Source organism: Nannobrachium achirus, assembly GCF_963921795.1.
Source record: "Nannobrachium achirus genome assembly, chromosome: 9".
Lineage (NCBI taxonomy): Eukaryota > Metazoa > Chordata > Actinopteri > Myctophiformes > Myctophidae > Nannobrachium > Nannobrachium achirus.
The window spans coordinates 50,535,303-50,556,436 of record NC_137818.1 but is presented as its reverse complement, the minus strand read 5'-3'; the positions used below and the strand labels follow the sequence as shown (position 1 = coordinate 50,556,436).

General features: G+C 40.6%; 1 protein-coding gene across 1 annotated transcript in view; it reads right to left on the bottom strand.

Moving 5' to 3' along the window:
- Positions 1–6,645: 6,645 nt before the first annotated feature.
- Positions 6,646–21,134, bottom strand: part of LOC308290946 (uncharacterized protein) — a gene marked incomplete at both ends in the record, with an annotated part of 34,048 nt that continues 19,559 nt past the window's right edge. Inside the window, 9 exons of the mRNA XM_080732861.1 lie at positions 6,646–6,749; positions 8,498–8,575; positions 8,995–9,063; positions 16,127–16,237; positions 18,467–18,586; positions 19,024–19,107; positions 19,213–19,278; positions 19,399–19,467; positions 19,640–19,708. Of these exons, the coding sequence (XP_080588987.1) occupies positions 6,646–6,749; positions 8,498–8,575; positions 8,995–9,063; positions 16,127–16,237; positions 18,467–18,586; positions 19,024–19,107; positions 19,213–19,278; positions 19,399–19,467; positions 19,640–19,708 (770 nt within the window). The remainder of the gene's footprint in view (positions 6,750–8,497; positions 8,576–8,994; positions 9,064–16,126; positions 16,238–18,466; positions 18,587–19,023; positions 19,108–19,212; positions 19,279–19,398; positions 19,468–19,639; positions 19,709–21,134) is intronic.

Below are 21,134 nucleotides of genomic sequence, written 5' to 3'. Positions count from 1 at the left end.
GAACACAATTAGGGAGGACATGTAGTGAATCTCTTTGGGCATAATTTACCATGAGCTCTTTAAGAGGATAGGGTGCTTTGGGGTGACGATTAACAAAGAGGTGTGTGTGTGTGTGTGTGTGTGTGTGTGTGTGTGTGTGTGTGTGTGTGTGTGTGTGTGTGTTGTGTTGTCAGTGTGAGTGCAGTGCAATAAATGCACACGTTAGTCTGCACGCTCAAAGTGAGAAGATGCAATACCTTAATTCTTGAAATCCCTGCAGTAACACCTGTCAACCATAACTGTCTAACACAAAAATGTTATAAATAATACTGAGAATACTAATAAATCATCGGTGTACAATACATAAACCCTGGATACATAAAAACAAAGTTTCAAATGTGAAAAAGAAAAAGAGAAAATCCTTTCCCATCAAGAATTGGCGGCCCCCTGTAGTAACTCTGAGGACCCCCGGGGGTCCCGGACCCTCTGAGGAAGACCCCTGGCCCTGGTATTTTGCTAACCCATTTTTGTTTTCAGAGCCCAGCTACAACTTTTATGCTTAAATTATTATCTAATTTAACATTGTTCTGGAGCAGGAGCAGAGTGATTACTGAGATACTGTAGGCTCAGGGGTCTGGGGGGTCCCGGGTGAGGAAAGGTCCCAAACAAAAGTCAGAAAGGTTATTCTGGCTGCTTTAAAAGTCTACTGAATGAACTCGGGATGTTTTAAAACCTACAAAACAACTCTAATATTATGGAAATCAGACATTAATTGACTGATACTGTTTTGGGAGGTCCCAAACTAGATAACCCACAGAAAGGGGGAGGGGGTCTGGAATATTTTACACCCATCATGTACTCAAGTCGATTCCTTGACCCAGAAAACATAGGATTGGCATGTTTAATTAGGTTTTTAGGTTGTCTAGAAGCCAAGATAGCACAAATTATGTATTTTATGTCGGCCATTTTGAACGTCCAAAATGGCGGCTTTGCACATGTCCGTGCAAATGCCAACAAAGATTTTTTGGATTCCCCATGCTCTGAAGATTCCAGAAATGTATAGTTTTTCTAATCTCCAAAGAAATCCAACAACAATACATAGTGGACCTGACATATTTTTTAAATACATTTGTGTCTTTTAAATAAACATTATTTAGTCTGCTTATTGCAGCCAGCTCCCAGGCCGGAAACGCTAATGCAGCTCACTTCAAGGACCTAGAAGCAACAGCAACACAATTGTGGCAACAGAGACCGAGTGGCTACGGTTATGGACAATATTTATTATTTCAGATTGAACCAATTCCGAAAAGAGATTCATACCTTACTGTTTACATGGAACCTGAATAAAAGCCTCCGCGCGCGCGCACACACACACACACACACGCACACGCACACACGACTAGTATATAGTCTGATCCTAGCCGCAAATTGCAACACTAGATTTTTTTATAATCTGATGAATCTAGGGTTGCAATACCTCCCATAGGCAGCCAATGCATCAAAACGTTATTTTGCGATCTGATTGTATTAAACGACGTCAAACTCACCAATACTGCGGCTCTATGGAAAGCTTGGAATTTGTTGCAGAAAGATCCACCATAGACATGTTATGAGCCAGTTTCTATCAAGAAATTTGGTTCAGGTGATTATTTTTTCAAAGTCCTGGAGTTTGGAAGCGCTTGTGGAAAATCGCTCAGCGGTCCTATAACCACCTGGTTCTAAATGTCACATAATGCAGGAGGCAGCGGGACGTTGCGTTATAGAAGACGAGCGCTTCCGAAGTTCAACACTTAGAAAATAAACCATGTCTGCTGGGATTTCTTGAGCGAAAATAAATCATAACATGTTTACGGTGGATTTTTCTGAAACAAACACTTTGCCGATAGAAAGAGTAAATTCCAAGCTTTCCATAGAGCCGCAATATTGGTGAGTTTGACGTTGTTTAATACAATCAGATAGCAAAATAACGTTTTGATGCATTGGCTGCCTATGGGAGGTATTGCAACCCTAGATTCATCAGATTATAAAAAAATCTAGTGTTGCAATTTGCGGCTAGTCTGATCCTGATATGAAAGAAAATATGGTTATGTATGTGGACAGGTAGAAACATTTAATTACTTTGTTGTTGTTTGAGCATGTTTAGAGGTAATTTCTAAGAACATCTTCTTGTTCATAGTTTAGGATAGAGTAGGATACACAGACAGTCACAGATTAGAGTGCAGGGGCAGAAATGCACAAACAATACTTGAAGCAGAGAGAGAGAGAGAGAGATTGTGTCTCACACACACACACACACGTACGTTTGCGAGAGAGAGAGAGAGAGAGAGAGAGAGAGAGAGAGAGAGAGAGAGAGAGAGAGAGAGAGAGAGAGAGAGAGAGAGAGAGAGAGACGCGCGCGCGCGCACACACACACACACACACACACACACACACACACACACACACACACACACACACACACACACACACACACACACACACACACACACACACACACACACACAGCGCGCGCACACACACACACACACACACACACACACACACACACACACACACACACACACACACACACACACACACACGTTTGCACAGAGCGGACACACACAGTGACTGGATTGGAAGCAGTACAACAATAAACGATTACCTTTTTTTGCTGAAGCAGCAAGCTCCTCATTGCAGGATGGGAACTGAAAAGTGATGAAGTCACACTAGGTTGTTGTGAAGTGTGAACTGTTTTCTTGTGTGTGTGCGTACTGCGTAGCTTCGTGTGCCACCATAGGAGAGTTCGTTGCATAAATTAGAAGGCGCGGCTTGTGATTGGCTGGAGCGGAGGTCTGGAGCGCTCGGCTGTGGTCACTTGGACTGCGCGGGCGGGTGTGAATGCGTTTATCGTGGGCTTGCCCAGGCCATAAATATAACAATTGCATTCACCACGGCTTCGTAACTCGCGCGGCGCTCCGCCGGCCGCGCGGCCCTGGCCCGCTGGCCTTCGCGCCGCTTGTAATGTCGTGACAATAACTGTGACATTTAACCATAAAACGAGCGCTCCTTCAAACGAACTCTCCTACGTTTGGAATATCAGCCTACTGCAAGACGTGCAAGTGAGCATAGGAAGTGAGCAGGAATAACTTTGCAGCAATAAGACTTCCGGTGGCCGATCTCTTCAGAATAAGAGTAAAGCCATTGAAAAACTATTAATTTTGCCATGATATGCACATTAAAAATATAGATTAAGTAAACGAACATAAAATTGCAAATTTGTACGTGGGCCAGTGTGTTCTTCTTCTTCTCTGGTTTTATTGGCGGATCGCAAACAACTTAAAGGTCCATACCGCCACCTACTGTACAGGAGTGTGTAGCATTATGTCCTATATCTCGCTGGGCTGACCATCAGAATGTATTTAAATTCTGTTAATCAGCCTTGTGTAAACTACACACACACACACACACACACACACACACACACACACACACACACACACACACACACACACACACACACACACACACACACAATCCTCTTTTTTTGCCTCTCATTGACACTCCCAAAAGGGGCACCTGTCTGTTAGCCCAACCTGACAATGCGTTTTCTGTTTACTAAAAAGCTGGAGAGACAGAGACCTTACTGGAAAAAGCTGTTTAAAGCAATGATTATCAGCAGAATCTATTGAGCAATTTAACATAGAATTATCTTTATTAAAACCACATCAGTAAATGTGTACAACCTCCATTTGGCCACAAGATGGCCTCATATGACCACACTTATATTTGTCACCGATGAAGCAGCCTGTGATTAGGCCTATACTGTATACTGTTGTTTTTTGTTTTGTTTTTTTACATTACAACTCAAGTACTGTACATCCTCTAACTAAGTAAAATTTTTAGGTGTTTTTTTATTTGTCAATAATGTATACTTCTACTCTACAAGGTTATGGTTGCAGATTTCATTATAATTACAACAAAACATACATTAACCACTTAAAAGCCCTATTTTATACTTGGTTATTCTAAATTAGCCACTCTACTGGCTCACAAGTAAATCAGCTCTATTTGAAAATAATTTACACATTTTGTGCTATTTTGCGTATAGCCAGACTCTGTATAGAAATGATGACTATGCTTAGTTCAGTGTGGTATCAAGCACCGAAAATAGCCGACCTCCGCTATTTTCGATGTTTTCACCTAAAGGCCCTTTTAGAAATGTCAGCTACTGCCTCTCTAACATTCTCTGCACGTCCCTGTCTCCACCCACACATTGTACCAAGAATTAAGACACTGATTGGTTTAATACTCAAAAATACACAAAGCGAAGCCATCATGTTTGTAGGTTATAGTACACATTCCCAACTGTGTTGCTGCATAAATATTGGTATGCTTCTGACCCTTTCCAATTTCCCATCAATTCCACTAAGTATGAACACATTTAGCTGCAATTTATTTTAGGCCAATTCACCACATTATCCTCCCAGTTGCGTATTACGGCTGGGTGTGGGATAGACTCAACACTTTCCAATATCGGTTGAGTGTAGTCACTGAATATTCCCATTTGAAAGGCATTGGCAGTTAAAAGCAAAATTATATATCTTTGAGTCAGTAGCAACAGGATAGAATCAGGTTTCAAAGCCAAGGAAAGTCCAACTATAGTATTGTATTGCACATTTCCCAGAAGAGGGGGAACAACTCACAAGATATACACAGCCTCAGGTAATATAGAAAAGACATATTTTTATGTTGATTTGAATCAAACAGATACAAACACTATGATGGCTGAAAAGATTATTCACACACATGGGAAACAAATCACATCATTACAAAATATATATATTTTCTAATGTTGACTTTAGTTCAACATATAAAACAAAACCTAACTACTATGATGGCTGAAAAGAGTACATTGATTTTATATTGAGATTTATATTTGCAAGAAAACATTAAAACCAGGATGAATATACATAATGTCCTCACAAAACATTGGTTTACATTGACATCGGTCAATGTTTGTCCACACCTTTGACTAATTATGAATGTAATGTTGACTGATACATGTGATGCTAGTAGGAAACCCATTAAGTGGAATTATGTTTTGCAAGTCTGGAGTGCTATGCTGGATTAGTGAGTCTAATAATGTCTATTTATCAAGTTCATGTACGATTTCAATGTTTGAGCAAATGAATTTATTGAATTAGGTTGGCATTCACCAGCGGTAGTTTTACTGAGGTTAGGGTTAAGGTTAGGTTTAGGTGGTTGGGTCGGAAGAATGGGAGGTCAGAACTATGACATGGCACCACATAGGGTGCAGATGCCAGTCCAGGCATGAAATGGAATTAAGTGAACGTTATTGTCATGCAGCCTAATGAAAGGATAAGGCACAACTATAGAGACAGTCATGGACTGAGATATCAAGCTACATCTACTAAGAAAGAAATAACATAGAAAAGCGTCAAATTCAATATTTGTGTTCTTTCAGCTTGCCCTGTGTATTGTAGATTGTAATTTTCTCTAATGGCATCTTAACCAGGACACATTCAGTTCATGCGTCCATGGATCGTGAAGATAAGGCACCACTATAGACTATAGGCTAAGCTTCTTCATGATGAAATGATGACATTTAGTGAGAAGCATTTCAAGAATTCCAATACACATTTTCATTGAAAGATAGAATTAAATGTGCATATTGTGTAGCAACAGAGAGTGTGTATCACTACACTGTGTTAAGTATCTTACAGTCTGGCATAGATTGAGGTGAGCATTAAACAGACATGCAAACAGGCCCAAGGTGAAAAAGGTGACAACTTTTCCAGGAACAAAATGTGCGCCACGCACAGCGCGGTGCGAAATATTTGATCTTTTTTGGGTCGGGTCGGGTGAATTTGCACGATTCTAACTGGGTAAAACAGTGACTTACTCATATACAATACATGCAGCAAAAGTGGACTTGTTGCTTACCACCGATTGTTCTAGATATAATGATGAAAATTACAAATATAATATAGCCTACAGATAGTTAGAGGAATATCCTATATTTAGGGACTTGTCTTTAATAGACAGAGGCACAATGCACGCTGTGAGCTTGTAGATCGGCTATTTTCAGTACTTCTTAAATAGGCCTGTGTTTTCTAATATCATTTCTTAGATTTTTATTTTATTTATTCATGAAATTAGAAAAAAATCTTATTTATTTTAAATCATGAAATGTTTTTCTTTTTAGGGGGGAATGTTTTTTGAAAGTTTTTAAATGATACAAAACGAAATGTAGGAAACCAAACATTAAGAGACCCATAAAAATGTTTTCGCGACCCACAAATGTGTCCCAACCCAGTGCTTGGGAAACAGTGTTGTAAAATCAGATGATTATTGTATTCTCCGCTTTGAGAACTGTCTGTGACTCTGCCTCATTTTCTCTCTCTCTCTTACAATAAATGCGAGAAATCTCTGTTCTGTCTAATAAGAGGCAGATGGAACGGCATGATAGGTCCGGTTGATTTAGAGCTAAGCTATCGCATCACCGTTGAGGAAAATCAACAAACGTAGGCTATAATCGATTATGTCACGTCACCGCATCGATGCAGAATAGCAACCGCATCGCGATGCAAGCGAATTAAAAAAGTCCAATCCACAACTACACCACACAATCAACGACAACCTAGCCAAGTGTATTTACTATGACTATGTGCTCCGTTTGAGCCCTATGGTTTGAGCTCTCCGCTCCGTCTGTGGCTGTGTGTTGACTGGCTGCTGAGCGCTCCGCTCAGCGCTGCACGGCAGGGCTACTGGACAGAGAGTCAAGCATCGGTGTTGATGTCACAGGCAAGAGAAAGCGAGTGCTTGATGTGTTAAAAAATAAAACAACCATATTCCCCATCCACCTTCACCACTACTGCACTGACAAAACGGACGGAGCCAAGAAGTGAAAAAGGTGCTCCTCTTCTCACTGCTGCTCAACGCAGCCTAGATGACACAACACCCCCCCACCCCCCCTGAACATTTTTACATAGAATCTGAACGAATCACACAAAGGATCAATTTGGATTCAAAACTGCGATTTTTCGCCGAAAAGCTACAAGTTTGCATGCCTGATTAAAGCTTTTCCTATATGGTTAATGATTGTAAGGTTCGTCCTCTTTAGTTGCACTGATGAGTCCTAAAATTTTGTTTCCATCTAAACGTTTTTCCACATTTGCATTCAAAAGGTTTCTCTCATGTATGGTTACGCTGATGAAGTTTTAATTCTGAACGAGATCCAAAATTCTTTCCACATAAACAATTAAATGGCTTCACTCCAGTGTGAGTGCGACGGTGAGATTTTAAGCTTGCAGCAACAGTGAAACCTTTCCCACACTGGTCACAGACTTAGGCGTTTTCTTCAGTGTGAATTCGCTTGTGAAAGTTTAAGTTCCCAGCTTTCGTGAAACACTTTCCACATTGGTCACAGCGGTAAGGTTTCTCTCCTGTGTGAATTCTTAGATGTGTTTTTAAATCACCTGTTTGACAGAACGTTTTACCACATTGATCACACTGGTATGGTTTCTCTCCTGTATGAGTTCTCTGGTGGACTATGAGAGTAGACTTCACTCCAAACCTTTCCCACACTGCACACATAGGTAGGGTTTCACTACAGCATGAATGCATTTCTGGTGTGATTTTACAAGGCTCATTGTTCTGAACCTTTTCCCACACTGGTCACAGATGTAGGCGTTTTCTTCAGTGTGAATTAGCTTGTGAAAGTTTAACTTCGAAGCGGTCGTGCAACACATTCCACATTGGTCACAGCGGTAAGGTTTCTCTCCTGTGTGAATTCTTAGATGTGATTTTAAATCACTTGTTTGACAGAACGTTTTACCACATTGATCACACTGGTATGGTTTCTCTCCTGTATGAGTTCTCTGGTGGACTATGAGAGTAGACTTCACTCCAAATCCTTTCCCACACTGATCACATAGGTAGGGTTTCACTACAGCATGAATGCATTTCTGGTGTGATTTTACAAGGCTCATTGTTCTGAACCTTTTCCCACAATGGTCACAGATGTAGGCGTTTTCTTCAGTGTGAATTAGCTTGTGAATGTTTAAATTCCCAGCGGTCATGCAACACATTCCACATTGGTCACAGCGGTAAGGTTTCTCTCCTGTGTGAATTCTTAGATGTGTTTTTAAATCACCTGTTTGACAGAACGTTTTACCACATTGATCACACTGGTATGGTTTCTCTCCTGTATGAGTTCTCTGGTGGACTATGAGAGTAGACTTCACTCCAAATCCTTTCCCACACTGATCACATAGGTAGGGTTTCACTACAGCATGAATGCATTTCTGGTGTGATTTTACAAGGCTCATTGTTCTGAACCTTTTCCCACACTGGTCACAGATGTAGGGTTTTTCTCCAGTGTGAATTTGGTTGTGAGTCTCTAAGGTATGAGCAGTAGTGAAATACTTTCCACATTGATCACACTGGTAGGGTTTCTCTCCTGTATGAGTTCTCTGGTGGACTCTAAGATGATACTTCTCGACAAATCCTTTACCACACTGATCACAATGGTAGGGCTTCACCCCAGCATGAATCATCTGATGACGCTGGTCATGGTAGGGATGGTTCTTCACTGGTAGTTGGGCAGGATTGAGAATGGGGAGAGACAAACAAAAAAAGGAAAACAATTCAGGAACAACATGCATATTTAGATAGATTATATTTATTACATTTAGAAATAACATGTAAGTTTGGTTCTACAGGGTGAACTCCGAGCTCATGAGGTTCATACGGCCATAGCTGAAAGGGGCGAAGAGTAGTTTATATTGATCAAAATCCCCAGTTCACAGTTTCACACCCCAGTGACAGACCTCTAACATCATGTGTCACCATATAAGGAGTTCTGAATGCAGCTACGCCCAAATATGGAGTGTGTTGTCACGACATCAGGCGCAAATAAATCAGTCAGCTCCATACTGTATACAGGTACAAAAGAGGGCATTCCCATATATGGGCATTTACTGATAATATGAGGACAACATAAGTCATTACCTCTGGGGTCAGGTGGCTCCAAAGGAGGGGTCTGGGCCATTCCTTGTGGACTGGCGTCATTGTGCTCAGCTGAGAAGTGACATGGAATGTATATTAATCCTGAAGAAATGTATTTAGGGCTGAATGTCATGCAACTAAAGGTATGTTGCCTCCATTGGTGTAACCCTAACCCTAACCTCAGTAAAACTATGCCTAACCTATGCCTTACCCTCCGTGGGGTGAGGCGCTATCATTCATTCTTATATATATAAGAGGTGGGCAACGATAAAACATTTTTAATCGCGATTAATCGCACTCAATCCTGGAGTTAATCGCGATTAAAATGGCTCATTTTAAGTCTGCCGAAGGCATTCAAAATAGAGGCCAATGATCAGTGGCGTCCCTGAAAATCGCGGGCCCCCCTGCAAGGAAATGGGGCGGGGGCCCTTTTGCAAATGATGATGGAGTTCTATTCGTCTGTCATTCAATGTTATATGAGATACATAAAGGTTTCCTGTGTAAATAAGGTGAAAAGCTTACTAGGGTCTCCTTTTAGTTGATCTTGTACCAGTGAACTGTACTGTCATGAAACTACTTTTTCCTTTGCAAACTTCTAATAAAGTCTTCAATCAATCAATCAATCAATCAATCAATCAATCTCTCTGGAAGAAGTTGCACATGAACTCTGCAGCCGCACTGAGGCGCTCCAACAAGACCACTCTGACAAGCTAAATGCTGGGTGCAGTAAATGTATTTGTCTGCAAACAGCCCAATGAGCCCATAATATTAACAGCTACATTGTTTGTTTATTTTATTTGTAGGCTATTTATTTATTTTCAAAAAAATAAAAAATAAATAAGAAAGAAAACCGTAATTCTTAAAAGATTTTTTTGACAGTGTACTCAGTCTCGTTTTTGCCGTGGTCAGAACAAGAAGGCACAACGTTTTTTTTACAGTGTAGGCTACTTTGTGCTTCCTTGTGGTCGGAGCTGCTGCTGCACTTCTATCAACGGATTTACACACGTTTCTTTTTTTTTTACCGCCGACAAGAGTCTCGCGTTAACGCAGCACGTTAAAGCCGTTAACGGCGCAGGTATAAAAAAAAAATATATATATATATATATATACATACATACATACATACATACACACACACACACACACACACACACACACACACACACACACACACACACACACACACACATACACACATACATACATACATACATACATATACACATACATACATACATACATACATACATACACACACACACACACACACACACACACACACACACACACACACACACACACACACACACACACACACACACACACACACACACACACACACACACACACACACACACACACACACACACACACACACACACACACCGGTATATATACATATACATACATACATATACATATATACACATTAGGGCTGTGAAAATGTGCCAAAAATAGCATTCGAATATTCGGCCGAAAATCCACCGTTGATTCGAATAAATTCGAATATTCGAAAATATCGAATAATTCGAAGCATTCGCAATTCGAAGCTGTTTATTCTAATCTTTTTTTTTTTTTAAGAAACCTTTTTCTTTAATTATTTATTTTATTTGCATTGTTATATTGCTGTTGGTGTACTGACATATTAACGTGTTTATTATTGTGATGTGTTATCTGCTTATTGTAAATCGCTTTGGATTAAAAGCATCTGCTAAAATGCCTAAACTGTAAACTGTAGAGACAGTCGCGGTCGTGCAGCCAGGTCCGCGTTGGTCAGGGACGTGCCGTGCAAAGAATGTTAAGAGAGGCAGGGGCTGACATTTCTAAAAGGGCATTTTGGCGGACAATTCTCTCTTAAAAGGGCAGGGGCTCAAGCCCCGTTTGATGTCTGTGTGCACGCAGCTGCCAGCATAGCATCGTCGTTGCGAAGCGTCACACTCACAGCAGCAGCCTGTGATGATGGAGTTGGAACAGCCACGACATGAAACGAGCAATTATAATCACACCAATGGAGTATGTTTTGGTTTGAACCAAATTAGGTAGTCTACAACTTCTACAAGAGTGTGACGGAGGGAGTTTTACCGGTTACACCCCGCCATTCCGAAACACCGCTATTCCGAACGTTGACTTCTAACCCTAACCCTACCCCTAACCCTAACCCTAACCCTAACCCTTACCCTAACCCTAACCCTAACCCTAACTAACCCTAACCCTACCCCTAACCCTAACCCTAACCCTAACCCTAAACCTAACCCTAACCCTGCTTCGGAATAGCGGTGTTTCGGAATGGCGGACTGTTGCCAGTTTTACCGTGGCTGCGTGCGGGGAGAATAACTCGTGAGAGAAGAAATCCATGCTTTGTGTTTTTCGGTGGAGAAGTCTCGTTGTCCGGCTTCCCGTCACTACCAAATGCGTCGCCCGTTTCAGATAGACTCGTTAATCATTCTGAATCAAGTTTAAAAGCACTGCAAGGCGAGTGCATCTCTCCACCGTCGGAATGGAGAGAGCTCCCCTCCCCTGCGCGGAGCGGACGACGGCCATGCAGTGACAGTGTGAATGGAAAGTTAAGCAGCTGGAGGTTTATTCTTCGCCGTATGACGGTGTTGCTAAATAGGCACCCTTAATGTACAAGCCCACAACGTATTGGATCAGCGACGCATTGTGGACTTGTAGATCAGCCCACTTTTGCAGCAGCTAATGGAGACTTCTGCCTTGCGAGACCAGGGACCTTTTAACGTTCCATGCGCCCAGAATCTCGCGAGAAGTGCGGTAGATTTTTTTTAATTAAATATAAATTAATTCGAAGCTCAAGATTTTACTTTCGAATATTCTTTTATTGTTAACATTCGAACGAATATTCGAATAAAGAATATTCTTTCACACCCCTAATACACATACATATACATACACAATACATATATATATATCAGTGGCGATGCGTGCCCCAAGGGACCGGACCTTCGGGGACGCACCCCCCCCCCCCCCCCGCCCGCCCGCCCGCACGTGCACATGCGCGCAAATTGTATGCCTTTTTCATTCTTCTTTTTGTTTTACAAAACTGGTTAACAATGAACAGCAGACTGTGTACAAGGCAAGCACGCTGGGTAGGCTTAACCTACACACATACTCCAAACCAAGACTTCCAAACCAATGCCAATATAAGGATTAAATAGATGTGCGCTGCTGACAGACAGAGCCACACAAGACACAACCAGCGCAACCAATCGAAACGTCCATTTAACATAGCGTGCTTTACAAAGCAAAACGCACTGTCCACCATCATGTAACAACACCAGCTATCAATGTAAAGAAAGACCACGTCAAGAAAGACCCACATTAAATAGACAAAAACAGGCCTAAGTGTATCAATCTGTCTTTCAATGTTATATGAGATACATAAAGTGGTTCCTGTGTAAATAAGCTGTAAGGTTTACTAGGATCTCCTTTTAGCTGACCAGTGATTTGTACTGTCATGAAACTGTACCTTTTCCAATTGCAAACTTCTAATACATTCTTCAATGATCAATCAATGGAAATTAAATGCACAGCGGCATATCCAGCAATATAAATTAATTCAGTTTCTCTCACCAATGAAGTTGTTCACTTGAAGAAAAGAAAAACATCCTCCTGTCCTTTTGGGTGAATTTCTCAAAGATGGGTTCATAAAGCTATCTATCATTCCTTTTAAGTTCTGTCCATCTTTTCATAAAACAGTCTTCTTGAAAAAGGCAACGATAATAATAAATCCACAGCGTTCACTCCAGCTGCAGCCATGTCGCGTCTGTTTACTTTACAAGTTTCACGTGTAGTGCATAGTGAGTGTGAAACATGCTTGTTGTTCCACTCCAAGTCCCGGAAAAGCTGTGTTGTGATTGGCCAGTAGTCACTTGACTCATTTTGATTGGTGGTTGAACGTGGGTGTTCCGTATACCCTTGACCAGAGCCCTCAAAATATGATTGGTTGATCAAACTGACAATCCACACCAAGGCTTGTATTATGGGGAACTGGCTCAGGGAATTCTGGAAGACCTGCGAGTGAGAGTAATCTGCGCAGAGACTCAGTAGAAAAAATCTCTCATTGGCTGTTATTTTCCCCAGCACACAAGCACTCCCTATGCACAGAACTTGGGGAAGAAACAACTACAACGAGTATAGCGAGCGAAACAGTGCAGTTTAACAGATTACCAACACAAATAATTGTAATTATTTTAATAAAAATAATAAAAAATAAAAATATATTTTTTATTTAAAAATAAAAATATTATTTTCTTTCTTCTGAGGATCCCTGGGTCTTCTCTGAATACCCTGAAGGTCCTGAAAATTCGCCACTGATATATATATACACACACACACACACACACACACACACACATACACATACACATACACACACATATATGTATATATATATATATATATATATATATATATATATATACATATACATACATACATACATATACATATATATATATACTAGGTCCTTACCCGTCCTCCTTACCCGTTACCCTTTGAAATAGTTAATATAAAAAATAAAAAATAAATAGGTAGGCTAAAATGTCATGCATTGTTTCACCAATCAAGAGTTCAATCAAGGGTTAGGGTTAATCAATTATCTGCTCTTCCCCTTCTTCTCTTCAACCTCCCTCTTCTTCCCCATCTCTTCCTTGGTGTGCCCCTTCTTGGGAGGAGGAGATGCTCCTGAAGTTTATTTTTCCATCACCGGATACATCATCATCTCCCCTTTCTTGGAAGCAGGAGATGCTCCTGGACTTTAGTTTTTCACCATCTTTATAGTTTGCTTAGAGCCATGTGTGTTTGCATAACCTCCAGTATGTGTGAGGTGATTTCATTCATATCCTCCAGTGGACTAATGCTGAACACCACCACAGACCGGATGTCCTGGGGGTCCCCTCCTCTACTTCTTCCTTTCCTCCTCCTCCTCTTCTCTTCCCTCCTCTCTTCCCTCCTCTGACATCGCTAATGACATTACTGATGAAATCACTGGTTTTCTAACTATTATATGACATCACTGATGACATCATCGATGACATCACTGATGAAATCACTGGTTTTCTAACTATTATATGACATCACTGATTACATCACTGATGACATCACTGGGTTTCTAACTATTATGACATCATTGATGACATGATGACATCATTGGGTTATAACCATTATATGACATCATTCATGACATCACTGATGGCATCACTGGTTTTCCATCTATTATATGACATCACTGTTGACATCACTGATGACATCACTGATGACATCCCTGGATTTCTAACTATTATATGACATCACTGATGATATCATCGATGACATCACTGATGACATCATCAATGACATCACTGGATGACATTTCCTTGTGGGGACTGCCCCATAGGTCGAACTCCCGTTGGGTCGAACAGAGTCGGCAGGTTAGATAAACACCCGCAAGCGTCGGCAGGTTAGATAATCACCCGCGTCATGGTTACTGAGGTCAGGTTTAGGGTTAGGCATAGTTTTAGGGTTTGGGTTAAGAGTTTGGTGGTCGATCCAAAGGGTGTTCATCACTAATGACATCACTGGGTTTCTAACTATTATATGACATCATTGATGACATCACTGATGACATCACTGGATATTATATGATATCACTATCATCGATGACATCATTGATCACATCACTGGGTTTCTAACTAATATATGACATCATTGATGACAACACTGATGACATCATTGGGTTATAACCATTAGTGACATCATCGATGACATCACTGATGACATCACTGGTTTTCTAACTATTATATGACATCACTGATGACATCATTGGGTTTCTAACTATTATATGACATTACTGATGACATCACTGATGACATCACTGGGTTTCTAACTAATATATGACATCATTGATGACAACACTGATGACATCATTGGGTTATAACCATTAGTGACATCATCGATGACATCACTGATGACATCACTGGTTTTCTAACTATTATATGACATCACTGATGACATCACTGGGTTTCTAACTATTATATGATATTACTGATGACATCACTGATGACATCATTGGGTTTCTAACTAATATATGACATCATTGATGACAACACTGATGACATCATTGGGTTATAACCATTAGTGACATCATCGATGACATCACTGATGACATCACTGGGTTTCCAACTATTATATGACATCATTAATGACATCACTGATGACATCATTGGGTTTATAACCATTATATGACATCATCGATGACATCACTGCCCCATAGGTCGAACTCCCGTTGGGTTGAACAGCGTCGGCAGGTTAGATAAACACCCGCGTCACGGTTACTGAGGTCAGGTTTAGGGTTAGGGTTAGAGTTAGGCATAGTTTTACTGAGGTTAGGATTAGGGTTTGGGTTAGAGTTTGGTGGTCAATCCAAAGGGTGTTCGACCTAATGACATGTTACCTTCCTCGTTTATAGTATGACATCACTAATGATATCACTGGGTTTCTAACTATTATATGACATCATTGATGACATCACTGATGACATCACTGGATATTATATGACATCACTATCATCGATGACATCACTGATGACATCATTGGGTTATAACCATTATTGATGACATCATTGATGACATCACTGATGACATCATTGGGTTTATAACCATTATATGACATCATCGATGACATCACTGATGGCATCACTGGTTTTCCATCTATTATATGACATCACTGATGACATCACTGTTGACATCACTGATGACATCACTGGGTTTCTAACTATTATATGACGATGGCATTACTGATGACATCACTGATGACAGCACTGGATATTATATGACATCACTGATGACATCATCGATGACATCACTGATGACGTCATCGGTGACGTCATCACTGATGATGTCATCGATGACATCACTGGATGGGACGGACGGACGGACGGATGGACGGACGGACGGACGTACGGACGGACGGACGGACGGACGGACGGACATTTGCTCGTTTATAGTATGATATATATATATATATATATATATATATACATATATATACAACATATACATACATATACATACATATACATTGTATTGTGTTGTGTATTTATATGTATGTATATGTATGTATATATATATATATATAGTACATTTTTGGGTTAGAATAAGAATATTTATGAAAAAGTACGTGCCTTTGTCCTGGGGTGGCTCCAATGATGGGGTGTGGCTCATTCTCTGGCTACTGTTCTCATGGTGTTCAGCTGAGAAGTAAAGACAGTTGAGTTGGATAATTATGTAATTTGTCAAGTATTGTCTTTATGAGCAAGCAACTGATAGAGCAATGGTGGGCAGTAACAGCCGTGTTGTCAGACCGCACTGTAACTAAACTGGCGCTCGCCAGGGTGCTTGATCTCTTCAGCAGGCACGGGGTCCGTTGGAAGAGATGCTACCAGTGTTATTATCAACACTTAAAATTGCCATCAAGAAATCTTGTGAAATAAAATGTCGCCAACCAATCATCAAGGACGATGATACACAAAAGAACCACATGTCTTCGGCGCAGAATGACTCGGTCTCAAACACCTAACCGATTACGTTCAGTTCCCTCCAAATACCAAATCCCTGAGGAGGATGAAGGACGAAGAGTGGCGGAGTTCATAAAAAAGTCAGTGCATCTCTGGCAAAAAGCATTAAGATTAACGTTATTATTATTATAATTATTTTACAAAAAAACATGGGCTTTATTTTCAGAATAAATTATTTTGTACTAATATATGTTTTAATTGTTTATCCATTCTATGCAGCTCAACTCTGATGAGTTTATCCGAAGCGTTCCTCTCATCGCATCTGCGCTGGACCCATGACACTTTCGCCAGCACAAAGAGCCTAAGTTACAACTATATTGCATGAAATGGCAAAAGATGTGGATTCTGCAACAAGTGCAACAAGCAGTGGAGCGGAGGCCGCTGGAGATGAAGATGACGACGATGATGACACAGTGTGTGAGTGAGGGAGACCACCTTTACGCACAGATGAGAACGCGAACAACAGTGCAATGCGACTGCTTCTTGGACATAATTACGCTATGTCCTCAGACAGTGGGTCAGCAAACAAAGTGTAGAGCTATTTAAGAGAATTCTGCTGACTTGGTAGTAAAATGGTAAATGGTGCATTTATATTGCACTTTTATCCAAGGCACTTTATAGACCTTTTCTCCGCAGCTAATTTGACAATTAACAGACTGTGTACGCAACTGACACTAACTGTTAATTAACCAGATACTGCAATGCTGTCACTCCCATAACACACCAACTCCTCCAGCCTCCAGGTATCTAAAAACGGCAATGTTTCCTAGGCTCTGGAGTTGGATGTCGCTCATTCACTTTCTATTTTTGTTGACTCGTCGAATCTCGAGGGTCCTGTCATGCATAATTGGTTCTCAAAGTGGGTCCGCGGACCCCCATGGGTCCTTGAGGGAGTTCCATGGGTCCCCAGCTAAGGTTAGGAAACAAATGGACCCTTATATGTAACTCAGAGTGTACAAATGGAACCACACTCTCAGAGTTAAATTAACATTGATTTTACAATATAAATTGGTCTCTCAGAGATAGAAATGTCATTAAATGGGGGTCTGTAGCGGCATGCATGTCAAACAGGGGGTCCTTGACATTAAAATGGTTGGGAATCACTGCTAAAGCCTTAAAAATATTATCTTATGGGGGACCTTGGAATATCTTTTGAAATGGGGGTCCGCGGGCTAATAAGTGTCAATTTGGGGGTCCTTGAAAAGTTTGAGAACCTTTGCTGCTTCACTGCCCGCAATGAAGGAGAGAGAATCTTATCTCTATTGCATATTGTTTTGATTTTGTCAACATGTGTATATACTTAGATAGATACCTTTATTATCCCAAGGGGAGTCTGTAGGCCTAAAGGCCCATTCCCACTGGGCCAGATAACAGATAAAAAAATCTTTCTCCAGATAAAAAAAATCTTTTTCTCCATTCAAGTGGATGGTAAGATACAGATAAAAAAAGATATCCGTCACAGATAAAAAAAAAAACATATCTGTGACAGATATTCTTTTTATCTGTATCTTACCGTCCACTTTTTATCTGGAGAAAGATTTTTTTATCTGTTATCTGGCCCAGTGGGAATGGGCCTTAATGGATATAAAACCCTTGTTCTCCCTCTTTTTAAATGTAACTGTCCTATTGTAGCCTACAGTTTATTTTAAGTAATCGGACCCCTATTACTTATTCTGTAATTAGATTTGAATAAGCCATAATTTGACATGAATTGATGCAAGGACGCAGTATACACTCGTGCACTTGTCATGTTGCTCAGCAGTGCTCAAGTTGTGCTCAGAAGGTTGGAGTGTTTGCTCAGACCGATGACAATTTCGAGGGAACATTGGTGTGTGTGTTTTGTTAATTGTAACAAAAACAACTTTATTGTTTAAGAAAGAAAGAAAGAAAGAAAGAAAGACATACTTAGGTCCTGGTGGTCTTCCACTTCCACTTCAACTTCAGCTGGTTCCTGTTTAATAGAAACATCGATAGCCGTCACAGGAGAACTCATCTTCACCTGCTGGCTGGACATTACAGATTCGTCTGGAATAGAGAGAAATGTGGTGCATTAATACAGTGCCTTTATTATTATTAATTTCTAGAATCAAGCCATCTAGGACCATGATAAAACCGTTGATTCGGTGAAGGAGAAGAAAGGGTAAAATAAAGAAAAACAAACAAACAAAGAAACACACACATATATAAGTATACTCTTTGAATGTTCTCTCTTGGTCAACACTAATGAGGGCATGATTGGTTCTGTAATACTGGTTCTGTGTGCAAGTGTCTAGTCAGTAACCCCAAAGAACAGAATAGAACCTAAAGGGGTCAGACTTGGGTGTGTACCCTGATGGCTACTGGCACAAAGGACTGACCAAATCATGTTGTGCTGACCCAGGGAGGATGTTGATACAGTAAATGGCAATTTGTGTCAGGGGATACAATGGCGTGGGGGGTAATAGGATGACGTGCATAGTTACCTGAGGTTGAAGGCTGTTGCAGTGAACTTGTGTGTGTTTGAGTGTGGACTGTGTGGCACTGTGTGTCACTGCGGCTGTGCACAGCTGGAAATTGATATGGCAATTGTGACTTTGTTAGTCTTCTGTAGGTTTTGTTGGAAGGCTGTGCTGTGATTTTGACACTTGAGAGCGTGAATGGAAAGTAGTCACCTGTGTTTTGGGGTGACTCCAATGATGTGTGACTCATTCTGTTGAGACTGTTGTCATGGTGTTCAGCTGAGAAGCAAAGACAGTTGGGTTTGTCAAGTAATGTCTTAAATTAGCAATGTGATGTGCACAGTGCAAGTGTTATAGTAAGTATAATAGTAATGTAAAAAACACGAGTACTTATTGTACCTGAGATGTAGGGTGTCTCTAATGACCGTTTCCTCTGACGTGCCATTCGGGCCTTTTCAAGACGTTGAACTGAGAAATGAAGAGATGGATGTGAGGTCCTTGTGAGCAGCAATGATATGTATATGTAATCTATGTAAGAAGTAATGTGTGGTGTTGTTGTATTTGTATAGAGGTAATAAATGTGAAGATGTCAGTGTATTGAAGGCAATGTATAACAGAGTCAATGGGAAAGTATAGTCACCTCTGGCGTCTGCAGTTTCCAATGAGCGTTTGTGTCTTGCTGCCTTGCTTAGTTTCTCCAACCGTTGAGCTGAAAAGTGAAGACATTGTGATGTGAGGTACTTGTATGAACAGTATGATATATAGTATCTAGGTGAAGGCAATGTATTAATCTATGTAAAAAGTAATGTATGTTCGTGTTATTGTGTTGATTTAGTAAATATCATTAAATGGTGATGGTTTTTTGGATTAATTCCCATATTTGTAATTCCTTTAGAAAGTTATCCTTTCACAGAAGACTCAGCTTCCACCCACAGTGTAAAATCACAGTTGGAGTCAGAGTCCAAGAAAGGAGACCACACCAGTGTACGTCGGTTTGAAATAATTGTATTAACAGGATAGTTCAGAGTTCAACGTACAGTACAGCAATTCACCCATAGTGCCTTCTGGTCTAATAGACAGTTGACATGATTTTATTGCGACCGTCAGGGAGCAGTTTACTACCAGTAAGACTCCCTAATCGGGAGATAAGCGACCGTTGGTCGCTTATCTCCTGTCACACTGCTGACATCAGTATGACATCACACCGTACACAAATGACCCTTATATAAGACCGGCATTATCTACCGACAGATTAGTAACAAGATGTCAAAATCATTGAAGGTTTACCCTACTAACCAACTGTTTACCATAGCAACCATGTTTTTTACCTTAGCAACCAACTGTTTACCCTAGCAACCAACTTTTTACCACAGCAACCATGTTTTTTTTACCCTAGCAACCAACTGTTTACCCTAGCAACCAATTGTTTACCATAGCAACCATGTTTTCTTACCCTAGCAACCAACTGTTCACCCTAGCAACCAACTGTTTACCATAGCAACCATGTTTTTTACAGGGCCTGGGATTGATGACATCAGAAATCTCCATATATGGGCATGAAAGGGATTTTGTTTCTGGAAATATGTCTGTGGGGTGCCACATTTGGAATAAAACACTTACATCACACATCTGGATATCCATACAGCCCATCTAGTTTGCCTGTGTCCATTTATGCCCATATATCTGATGACATTGGGACAATGATCTCCATATATGGGCATAAAACTTATGTTAATTAGTAAAGCCTGGGGATCTCCATATATGGGCATGAGGGGTACCCTAAAAGGGCATCATCTGGGAATAGCAAATATAGTTATCCTAGAAAGTGAAAATCTTACATCAAAGGCCATAACTACCTACCTACCACCATACTGCATTCCTCATTAAACTACCTACCAGTAAGATGCCTAAGGGAGAAAAGCAAAGGGCGAGGTTGCACCATTTCTTGGTCTTCTGGCCAGTGATGTATATCGGACCATTTAACCATATATGGAGACATCTGGTACCCAAAGATATTCACAGATATGGGCTTAATATTGATGACATAAGGGATCTCCATATATGGGCGTAAAAGGGATTTGGTTCCCCTGGCATCACAGGGATCTCCATATATGGGCATAAAATGGATTTGGTTA